The sequence below is a fragment of the Lichtheimia ornata genome, assembly GCF_029851405.1.
Source record: "Lichtheimia ornata isolate CBS 291.66 chromosome Unknown scaffold00044, whole genome shotgun sequence".
Lineage (NCBI taxonomy): Eukaryota > Fungi > Mucoromycota > Mucoromycetes > Mucorales > Lichtheimiaceae > Lichtheimia > Lichtheimia ornata.
The window spans coordinates 130,269-141,340 of NW_026695364.1; the positions used below are offsets into that span (position 1 = coordinate 130,269).

The 11,072-nt window shown below is 43.8% G+C and overlaps 7 protein-coding genes across 7 annotated transcripts; 3 read left to right on the forward strand and 4 right to left on the reverse strand.

Annotated features, from left to right (window-relative positions):
- Positions 1–482: 482 nt before the first annotated feature.
- Positions 483–1,423, reverse strand: O0I10_008374 (uncharacterized protein; the record flags this gene model as incomplete). Its single annotated transcript, XM_058488377.1, has 3 exons — positions 483–737; positions 792–847; positions 898–1,423. 3 exons carry the CDS (start codon positions 1,421–1,423, stop codon positions 483–485), a joined length of 837 nt encoding a protein of 278 aa, XP_058340847.1.
- Positions 1,424–2,880: 1,457 nt separating this feature from the next.
- O0I10_008375 (uncharacterized protein) lies at positions 2,881–4,314 on the forward strand (the record flags this gene model as incomplete). The annotated part of the gene is made up of 4 exons (XM_058488378.1): positions 2,881–2,979; positions 3,051–3,864; positions 3,925–4,147; positions 4,212–4,314. 4 exons carry the CDS (start codon positions 2,881–2,883, stop codon positions 4,312–4,314), a joined length of 1,239 nt encoding a protein of 412 aa, XP_058340848.1.
- A 164-nt stretch (positions 4,315–4,478) lies between these two features.
- On the reverse strand, positions 4,479–5,797 carry O0I10_008376 (uncharacterized protein; the record flags this gene model as incomplete). The annotated part of the gene is made up of 2 exons (XM_058488379.1): positions 4,479–5,557; positions 5,620–5,797. 2 exons carry the CDS (start codon positions 5,795–5,797, stop codon positions 4,479–4,481), a joined length of 1,257 nt encoding a protein of 418 aa, XP_058340849.1.
- Positions 5,798–6,232: 435 nt separating this feature from the next.
- Positions 6,233–7,112, reverse strand: O0I10_008377 (ribosomal protein S8.e; the record flags this gene model as incomplete). Its single annotated transcript, XM_058488380.1, has 5 exons — positions 6,233–6,244; positions 6,303–6,834; positions 6,904–6,945; positions 7,002–7,032; positions 7,109–7,112. The coding sequence occupies 5 exons, from the start codon at positions 7,110–7,112 to the stop codon at positions 6,233–6,235; spliced, it is 621 nt and encodes a 206-aa protein (XP_058340850.1).
- A 563-nt stretch (positions 7,113–7,675) lies between these two features.
- On the reverse strand, positions 7,676–8,163 carry O0I10_008378 (uncharacterized protein; the record flags this gene model as incomplete). Its single annotated transcript, XM_058488381.1, has 4 exons — positions 7,676–7,766; positions 7,838–7,962; positions 8,034–8,074; positions 8,136–8,163. 4 exons carry the CDS (start codon positions 8,161–8,163, stop codon positions 7,676–7,678), a joined length of 285 nt encoding a protein of 94 aa, XP_058340851.1.
- A 623-nt stretch (positions 8,164–8,786) lies between these two features.
- On the forward strand, positions 8,787–9,203 carry O0I10_008379 (uncharacterized protein; the record flags this gene model as incomplete). Its single annotated transcript, XM_058488382.1, has 2 exons — positions 8,787–8,804; positions 8,886–9,203. 2 exons carry the CDS (start codon positions 8,787–8,789, stop codon positions 9,201–9,203), a joined length of 336 nt encoding a protein of 111 aa, XP_058340852.1.
- Positions 9,204–10,128: 925 nt separating this feature from the next.
- Positions 10,129–10,671, forward strand: O0I10_008380 (uncharacterized protein; the record flags this gene model as incomplete). The annotated part of the gene is made up of 3 exons (XM_058488383.1): positions 10,129–10,240; positions 10,299–10,531; positions 10,582–10,671. The coding sequence occupies 3 exons, from the start codon at positions 10,129–10,131 to the stop codon at positions 10,669–10,671; spliced, it is 435 nt and encodes a 144-aa protein (XP_058340853.1).
- Positions 10,672–11,072: the final 401 nt, after the last annotated feature.

An 11,072-nucleotide genomic window follows, 5' to 3' on the forward strand; every position in this document is an offset into this window, starting at 1 on the left:
TAGGAGGGCTTATCATGTGCTCGTGATTGGCACTCACATACAATTAGCTCATCGGGTCTACTACATTGTGATTAAGTTTATGCAATCCCATTCTTTTGGGGCTTACAGAATCTACGTATGTCGTGTAACTTTTACCATGAACACCAAGCCTATGTAGCGTTGTAACGAAAAAGGAGAGGTATATAAAATTAAGGTTGCATTTACAAAAAGGTGAGTGTGCGAGTGTTTATCTTTATACAATGGATGTGTCGTGTGCGCTTTAAAAAGTGTGTGGATGAAGCTTGGTATACAGGATGATAATATGAAAGAGAAGGAACGCAGCATGGATGATGGTGGGAGGCTTGAGGGAGGAACCTGTTGTTGTTTTAGGATGGCATTTATAATATCAAAGGATCAACAACAATAACAAAAAACAAAAAGGTATAGTATGAGGGATGGATCGCATCACCAAAAGAGAATGCACAATGCCCATATCATCATCATCATTCCACCCCATCGTGCTGTTGTTGTTGTAATGATGCGTCTTCTGTTGCTGCTGGTGGTAACATTAATTTCGATAATCCTTCATTTTCGCTGTATACAATGCAATCCCGATTAGGCTCGTTGTTGTGTTCAAGGAAACGTCGAACAAAAGGACAAGTAGGGATCACCAAAAGCTTGGCTGCTTCGGCCCACCGAAACCCCTGAGTCACCAAGAGATCACCTAGACCTAAATCTCGGTATGCCACCGGGATTTCCTAAAAGAGAGATGAGTCGTTTTCTCTCTCTTTTGCCTTCATGTTGAGACTCACCGTATGATAAAACTCGATCATTTTTTGGAATCGGGTAGGTAGATAGCACAAGGCCGCTATTATGTGTGTGAGAATTCGGCATGAGAGAATATACAAGCCCGCTTACCCATCGTTCCTTTTGAATCAAGCGTTATCCGAAACATGCAACAATACATGTCATGAACCACGTCACCCACAGCAAAAGGCGGTTTACGTATCCATGGTTGTTGTTGCTGTTTTTGTTGAGCAATGACGACCATGCGTAATTTGTTATGGGTATCCATAGGTGTAGTTGAATGAGATGGAGGATTAGAGGTAGCGGTAGCTGTGTTGGTGGTGGTAGGATGATCAGATGGGATGGGTGTAGGAAAGGAATCAATGGTAAGAGGTGGTGTGAGTGGACCCACACTGCTGCTATTGCTCACAATATGGGTATGGCTGACGGAAACAGAGGGAGCGGCAAATAAGGGACCTGAATACAATCGTGGAAATGGAAGAGCTGCTTTGAAACTTTGACTGAGCTGACGGGGTATAAAAGGAAAGCTGTTGCGATGGATCTTGGGTCTACCGTTACTGGTCGTTGATGATGATGATGATGATTCAATAGCAGATGGTGTGGAGGAGGTAGGTGATGGAGGAGGTCGCGTCGCCATCATCAAGAAGAAAAAAGAGAGAGAGCGAAAGAGGATGTGTGTGTGTGCGTGTGTGTGAAAGGGGCGAAGGAGAAAAAGAGAAAGATCGAGACTTGTTTAACAAAACAGAAAAATAAAAGAGAGAAAGGGATGGCTCGCCTAAACCTTAAACTCATCTTTGGAACTTTTTTTGCTATGCTTACCAGACACACACATATAAACATTCCCATCATCAGATATGGGTGAAAAAAAGTCTTCCATGCACATGCATGCGTCGTGTCATGAATATGTATCCGCCCGCCCTTTTCCGCAAAGAGGGCGTGTGTGCCTACATAGATGCATGCACCGCATCGAATGCCCGAGCCGATATTGCACATGATATAGGATAATGGTAATGGTGGTGATGGTGGTGCACATTGGCTTGCTGCGTACCTTAAATATTTTTTGTTATACGTCGTATCCTCTAAAAGGAAATGTATCCAAGGACTTTGTCGTTTGATAGTGTCATGCTTATCGCGCGAATACGCTATATCAATCTACAGAAAACACAATATACTATAAACAGCTTGGTGTACTCGCTCTTTGAACAAGTAGATCGACTCTTGTACGCTTAAAATCATGATCACCATCACGGCAAAAGAATACAGCAGCAACCGAGTGTGCATATGATATGATACGACGAGGTTGTGTTGTTGCCCAAGATAGATCACAACACTCGTTTTGCTTTGTTTAGAATCACAAAAATCTTTCCTTCTCGTGTACCCGCATCCACCCGCGTAAATGTATTTGTTGTTTGGTGCATGCACATACCATTATAAGACGATGCTCCGGTTGTGTGTGTGTGTGTGTGTTGTGTGTGTTGTGTGTAGCAACAACTTGATGCCAAACAACCATGAGCCGCTCCGAGAAACAAAATCAGAGAGAAACGCGGGGTCATCATTCAGGGGGGAACCACCGGTGTAACCTGAGTTCTAAAAAGGGTCACGTCTCAGCAACAGTAACCATGAAACGGTATATCGCGATCCATGTGTGTGTGAGAACCCCCCACTCTTACATGTTTTCCCCTCTCTCTCTCATCCCCCTTGCTGTCAACGGAGAGTGAGAGCTTGGTCATGTATGTGTGGGTTCAACATTATCATGGTCTGTGCTTCTCCCAAAAACAACAAAGTTGTCAACACGCTGAATCGTGTTATGCTTTATTCTATTGATTGGGCGTTTCGTCGGTACTTTGGGTCGTACAGCAAAGGATGATGATGACACATGATAATATAGACCATTTCTGCTCCTCTCCTCTCACGCATTTTGATGTCGACGCCTAGAGTAGTAACAAGTGGTTCTCGCCACGATTGTCCATTGTCGAGATAAAATAGCCCAAGGTGATGTCATCCTTTTCTCTTTCTCTTTTTTCTTTTTCTTTTCACTACTACTCCTCCTCCTCCTTTTCTTTTTCTCACTCGCTCTTGCTTTTTGTCATCATTATGCCTGCTCATCCTCCTCCTGCTGGTGGTGGTATTGAACGTACACGCAAAACCAGTCTTACCAAGCGAGCAAGCACCAAAGTGCGCCATTTGCTGCAGGTAAACTTTATGCTGATTTATATATACAGCCACGTTTAAATGGTATCTTATGCGACATAACACATCCATAGCGTAACAAGACACGAGGAAAGAGCAACAGCATTAGTCGTGTGGAAGAATCACCAGCAACAACAACAACAACAGCAGAAAGGGTGATTACGAATAAAACCGACACGAGTGCCGAAAGCATCAGCACCGGGCATAGTAGTGGGAATTATAGCGATCATGACAACAATACCCAACCGCAGCAGTCAACAACTTTTACAACTACTACCACTACCACTACTAGGAGCATCAACAGCGAAAAAGAAAAATCCAGCCCATCTCTTACTTCTAGTGAAGAAAAGGAAGAAGCTCATGATCCTGAGAAAACACAGCATGATAACCAAAAGGAGCCTGATGAATCAGCCGTACTCACACCAGAGCCTAATCCAGCAGCTTCATCATCATCATCATCATCATCACCAGCAGCTATGGCGGGACCCATGTCTACATCCATAGTGATGGTAGATCTTGAGCGGGATGAGGATGGCGGAGCGGAACCTATTATGAACAGCCATGCTAATTTGGCTGAACAAGAAACATACGATACAACAGCAACAACGCATCATGCCACCACCACCACCAGCAACAACAACAACAACACAAACGTAGTAGTGGAACCACCCTCCCCTACCCAACCACCCCTGGTTGCTTATGATTTGAAACAAATTGAGGATATTACAGAGGCAACATCTCGTGTGGTATCATCGGATGAGGAAGTTGAAGAAGAAGAGGAGGAAGAAGAATCATCCTCCTCTCGAGCTGTTGTTGTGCGTCAAGTAGCCTATGATGTGGTGGTGCATCGACACACTGAACGTACCAACATTGTACGCACCTTGTCATGTAAGGCAAATTTGGGAATGAATAGGTCCATTCTTTGATACTGATCATCATACAACATAGCCTTGCGTACCATGGGATACAATTGGCCAGTGGCATTTTCAGCAGCGCTGATTATTCATTTGGGAATTCCTTTCCGATTACACTGGCATTCTCTAGCAGGCTGGATTCAATCTCATGGCAGGTATCGGGATACTGTACGTGGATTGACATTGGGAGATGGTTTTCGTGCTGTAAGAGCCATGGAATTACGAACACGGATGCGATGGTGGCATCTCAAAACATGGTACGTATATAGTATATATATGTTTATGCAATACATTCATCATCTGACATTATGCAAACAAAAGGTTGGTGCATCGTCTACAATGGTTACTGACATTTACAATCCTCCATGATCCAATGCTCCATATGATCACGTTACCATCATTACAACGATTCGGCATACAATAGTAAACATCTTTTTATATTCAAATAAAGGAAGAAAGAATGAGTGATATATATTTGACATGGATTGATAGAGGATAAACATAATGCGGGAAAGAAGGTGATACACAAAAAAGGAAAGGGGAGAGGAGGAGGAGGAGAAAAAGAGAAAAAGATATCGTCCTTGTTGTCTAGGATGCGGTGGTGGTGGTAACGGGTGTTGCTGCTGGTGTTGCTGGTGTTGGTGTTGCTGCTACATCATTTTCTTGTGGTGTGGGTGGTGGTGCCTTTTGAACGATTTCTACATAGTTGGCGGGGAACATGCCCATGCGACCATCCCTCAGTCGACCTCTCCACCATTGACTAGGTTGATTTGTGACGGGATCGTTCTTTGACAGGATGGCGACGATATCACCCTTTTTCAGATTGAGTTCATTGGGTGATTCTGCTGTAAAGTCATAAGTGGCACGAGCAAATTCGAGTTTGGCTGGATCAATCTTTGCAAGGCTCATGGGATCTTGTGGGTTAACACCTTGAAGCTTCATTTGTTCTTGTTGTTTGGCGGTGATGAGTTGAATCAATTTGTGCATCAAGTAAGGAAGACCGATCACCATGAATAAAAAGATGAAGATGGGTTTGCGTGAAAGTTTGGGCTTGTTGGCCATCTTGGATTCGAATTGCTGGAACTCCATAAAGTTCATTTGATCAGGTTTGCCAGGTTCAACACGACCCAAGATCTTGTTGATGAAACGGCGTGTTAATCGGTATAACGCCAGGACGCTAAAGACTTGGCCAAGGTAGTTGCGTAAATAGCCAAGTTGTTCTGCCATGCCGACAATGGCCATAAAACTTGAATGGGTGGCCATAAAGGTTGAATCCAACATTTGTGCAAAGCCGCCAAATGCACCCACGATCTGTTCGATGACTTCAAAGGCCGGTCGAGTGCCCATTTCCATACGTTGTGTAAGGCCCATTTCTCCCTCAGGACCACCGCCCATCATTCGATTGCCATAGCCGAATCGATTGTATCCACCATAGCCGCCCATGCCACCATAGCTGCCATAGCCACCATAGCCTCCATAGCTACCGTAGCCGCCCATGCCACCGTATCGTCCATAGCTGCTGCCATAGCCGCCCATGCCGCCATAGCTGCCATAGCTGCTCATGCCACCATAACCGCCGAGTCCGCCGTAACTAGAACCATAGCTGCCCATGCCACCATAGCCGGTTGTACCATAGCCTGTAGTGCCATAACCTGCCGTTCCATAACCTGTTGAATAGAATTAGTAAGAAAAAAGGAGTTCATGGAGTCGAATGGGAAGGGTAAATTACCTGTTGACGAGTTCAATGTGCTAGCTGCTGCTGCTGAAGATCGAGTTGGAACAGGTGGTGCAGTAGTTGAATCTTGAGTCATTGATGCTGCAGTTGTAGGTGACGTTACTGCTGTAGAGGTAGCTGCAGCAGTAGATCCTGCATTGTTGACTTCCCAGGGTTTGGGTGGAGATGGCATTTGTGTTGTGTTGTAAAAGAGAGTGTTGGGAAAGTGGACAAGGAAGTGTGTGAGTGTGGATTTCTATTTGTCATTTGAATTTACCCTCCACAAATAGGGCCCACCAATCGCATTTTGTGGGGGGATCATCCCTCACTGGAAGCATCTTCGAGTCCATCTCTCACTTTTGTTACATGTCATTATCATCAATCAAGTCGTAGTAATCAATTCAATCCATTCTTGATACTTTAATTCGTATACAAAGGACACACAACACATACACACACAAAGACACAACCTTATTTCTTTTTTCATATGGATACAAAAAAGCACGTGAAGTATGCAAGCCATGTGATTCTACCCACTTTGAACAATAGCACTCAGTAAAACTAGACATAATTATTGCTTTCTTTATTGAATTGTATGTCTCTCCTTCTCCCAAATTAGACCGCGAGTTTACTTGCGAGACTATACGACTCATGTTAGTTACCATGTCTTCTTTAACTAATAAACTATACAATATTACCTTGATCTTCTTGAGGTAGAATTCGAGTTCCTTGCCTTCAAGAATGTAACCATCAGCACGACCGCATTGACCAGGGCGGGAAGAGATGACGGCATAAAGACGACCGGCAGCAAATTGATCATCCAAAAGGGTGTCGACAGCACCGTTTTGTTGACGAGCAGCGACCTTCTTTTGAACGCTCTTGGACTTTTGAGCAACGGCAGCAGCGACTTCTTCAGCCTTGGAAGTAGCGAGCTTCTTCTTGCCGAGGGGAAGAGCATAGTGGTTCTCGTACCATTGACGGAAAGGAGTGGCATCAATTTGGACAACAGCGTTCTTGACAAGAGTGTTGGTACGGACCAACTCGTTGTTGGAGGCGTTGTAGACGACAGTCAAGATACGGGTCTTGCGAGTGACACCCTCAGAGCCCCAAGAGTAGTTGCCAGACTCCAAACGAAGAGCACGGAACTTGGAGTTACCACCACGAGTGCGCACAGTGTGGACACGCTTGGCACCAAGCTTGGTCATGGCAGCAGGACGACCCAACTCGAACCTAGAATTCAATACATGAATAAATCAACCTTGTTCTCTTTTCCCCAATGGCTCGCATTTCGACATTTACTTTCTCTTTTTGCGGTAGGGAGTACGCTTGGCACCAGTTTTCCTAATACGATATCAGTTTCATTCATTTTCTTTTTGTTTTATATCAAAGACACTTACGAGCACTTGCTCAAAGAGGATCGGCTGATACCTATTCATTCAACAATAACGTCAATGGATGAGCCATGGATGGATGGATGCATGTTTGCAATGGATGGATACCATACCCATATTGGTCGATGGATGAAAAGGAGTGTACCTAGGCTTCCAGGTCTCGGCAGGCTCTTAACCATGAAACTCCGCCGATGGATGCTGTAATGCAATCCACCACTTGCTATGATACAGCGATTGAATCAGGTCAACGCAATAGGGTTGCCATGGATACAAATGTGTAGATGTAGGGCAACGGCGTTTTATTTGGAGTTCACCTTGATCCTTACATCATTCAGTAAATACCAGTACACATACATCTCAATAATATCGATACGCACGCTGTAGCAATCCAATCATCTTTTATCCTTAACAACAAGATGCCATTAAGACATGGGGATCATGTGACGAGTAGCAGCAGCAAGCACGAAAACGAGAGAGGATATTTAATGTCATCATTCAAATGGTAAAAGAAGAGAGAGAGAAGAAGAAGAAGAAAGGGAAGCTATGGTACAGGTTATACATATATGAGTGTGTGTGAGTGAATGTGTGCGTGTGTGTGCGCGCGTTTTGTAAATGTAAAAAGGAGGTGGCATTGAGAATGGAATGGATGATGAGACTTTTTTTGGCTATAGGGAGCTCTTTTACAGCGTCGTTGTTGCAAGAGGTTCTGCCCGTATTTGCGATAGATCAATGGCTGTATCCTTTTCCTCATCAACAAGGCCCACCGTGCACCTATAAACATCATTCATTCAGTATCCGTCTCATCCAATGCATTGCTGCTGCCCATATCCATCTACACATACAAACTATCACCACGAACAAGATAAAGGCCTAGAGGTACAACTTCTGTTCCATCCATAGAAAACACTCGCTCCTGACATTTTTCCAGAATCACGTTGGCGTTTTGGTCAGTGCCTTTCAAAGTTCCCTTGATAAACAATAAAACAAGTGAGTCGATTGCGCGTCTTTTTTTTAAGAGATCACACGAGTCAATCGTACCACGAGAACACGGCCATCGAGTGTTACAACAAGCACAGTTTCTGATTCGAACAAGAGGTTTTAGTATTATGCGTATGGGGCAAGGGTTTAGTGAGTACTTACGGTTAAGGAATGGAGACAATAAAGTCATGTTGAGCGTGTGTGTATGTATGTGTGTGATATGTCTACCAAGTGTAAAGAGCAGCGGCAGCTTCCCTCTTCCTCTCCCTGCAAATTAATTTTTCATTGGCAGTCGTCTCCCTCCCTCCCCTCGCAACCTTTGTGATGCTACTGCAACTCATAATAGTACTCAACGATGCAATTTGGCAGAGATCTCATAAGAATAAAATGTTGCTGCTTACATGAATGTTCTCAGGATGCAATGTAAACAATCCATCTGTAGCATTGAATCGGGTCAAAACACGCATGATTGCTATCACAACGTAGTGAAGGATTGGCATAATTCGAGCTTGTTACATACATAATGCATAGGCTAAGGAAATGATTGCTTTATATACAACTCAAGAAAAGACATAGATGTTGCCATTTGACTATGGGCGTGTGCATGAAAAAAGAGACGAGTAGGTTGCTGCGACCCAATCACCCCAAATGTGGCTGGCTGACATGTTGTATATTTTCGCCACTTTCTGGCACTACTTTATTTTCTCTCTTTATCCAATGCCAGTCGCGATACCAAGGATGAACGATCCCTGTTGTCCTCTATGTGGCTATAGTTTGAAACAGTTCCAGATCAATATGGCGTGCCATGTCACAATGTGTGAGAACGTAGAGGTAAGCTACCTATACAAACAACCAACCAACCTAGATCGCTATTGTCCCAGATCCTGATCGCACGATCCTCTTTTTTCATAGTGTCCTTTTCCACTGGATCAACCCGAGATTGAGAGCTTTATCAATATGGGGGAAGGTGCGTTGACAGCTTTGTTGGATAAACATAAAGTGAACGAGCCTTTACCACAGGCCACGCCACCATCGTGTCTTTCAGATATCGAGCACCTGTTCAACGACGAAGAAGACGACAACAATAGCGATACAATGACGCCCATGGATACCCCACCACCCGCCGTGGAAATGAGCTTGTTTGATGGCCTAGATGACATGCTTTCTTATGATACCAAGGATGATCCCTTCCAAGAGAATGCTGAACTTGATCAATTGCTTGGCCTATGACACTCTATCGACATTCCTTGACCTGTAAATACTTGCACGCACTTGATTCGACTTTCGAAATATACATATTCTCCTCCTCCTCCTCCTCCTCCTCTTTCGCTTGGTAGTATGATGATGATGATGATGTGCTTGGATCTATGATTTCTTTCTTTCTTTTTAGCATTTACGACTTGACATTGCAACATGCAGAGTGACTTTGGGATATGGCATGGATGTTGTTGGTGGCACACGCACACACACCACTGCAAGACAAGTGGATGCCGATCTTTTTTCTTATACGGTGGGTGTGATCGTATGTAGGATTGGGAAAAGTGACCAATGTACTTATACATCTACCTAAGAGATGCCACGAGTGAATCCACGGATGGATGGCTGCAGCGAGTTTGGACAAAAGGGTGCATATGTGGACTCAATTTGATGGTATACAAGGATCAAGTTCATTCAGTGGTTTTTATATATGGTGGCAAAACGACACGCTGGTGGTACTTTTTGAACACGGATTGCGCTTGCAGACCGCCTAGATGGCTTTGGGTTCCAAGGATCCGTTTTCAGGTAGGGTGGCACATTGGATCTTCCGCTGGCACTATTGTAGCTGTATGCTCCTTGGCAATGTCCCCTAGATAGAATGAATGCTACAATAAAGAGATGTTGCATTGTTTGCTCAACAACCCATTATGGTAATTGTGTACAACTGCATTAGGAAATTGATCTACTACTACCACTATAAACCTCCGGTATTGCAACTTTTCTTTTTGCATTTTAGCTCTCTCTCTCTTTTTCTCATTTTCATTTTGCAATCATGGCACCAGTAAGTAAACCATTTACATGATGAATCGTTCTTTTTCTTTAACATGGATCCAATGACCAGCAAATTCTTCGTAAAGGCAAATCACGAGGTGTACGACAAAACTCAAACGTTTTTGCGATGATCAATGCACAGCAAATGGAAGAGATGCGGCGAGCATTCTATATGATGGATACAAATGGCGATGGTGTTGTATGTCAGGAGGATCTTGAGACCATATTTGAGAATCTAGGTACTATTTTCATCACACACCATGCATCAACCCTCTGCTAACAACGCAATGCATCTAGGCCAAACGGTGCCACCAGAACAAATTGAAAAGATGCTTAGCGAAGGACCTGGATCTACGATCAATCTAATGGTGTTTTTGACATTGATGGCCGAGAAATTGACGGGAACAGACCCAGAGCAAGTGATATTGGACGCTTTTTCAACCTTTGATGATGATGGTAAAGGCACCATCAATGCTGATTACCTACGAGAATGCATGACCACCATGGGCGACCGATTCACACATGAAGAGGTATGACCTTTCTAATGCGTGTCTCTATGATGCTTACCATAAACATGCAGGTTGACATTATGTTTCAAGGCGCTACCATTGACGATAAAGGAAACTTTAATTACAAGGATTTTGCTCAAGTGCTTAAACATGGAGAATAAAAGAAGTCATTCACAGTAAACCTGCATACTAGCGATATCCATTTGATCTCTTAACGTGGTCTAGCAATTATTATGTACTACTTTAGCGGTTCAATCCACTCAGAAGCCGTAACCTCAATGGCAATGAGTAAATAAAAGTCATACCCATATCATTCGCCTTTGTCGTTAGCACGACGAGTAGTACATGTCAAGCGAGAAATGTGGATGTCCCCCCCCTTTGATAAACGGGGTTGATCAACGTGGAGATTAATTTGGCGGTGTCAAGTTGTACATCCAAGAAAACATAAAGTGCTTAGTTTAATTAACCAATTGCCATCAAACCTTAATTCACATACTAGGAGAGCGTGTATGGCAAATAAAGGTTGCAAGGTAGTAGTATGGGTATTACCTTTAGTGCCAGG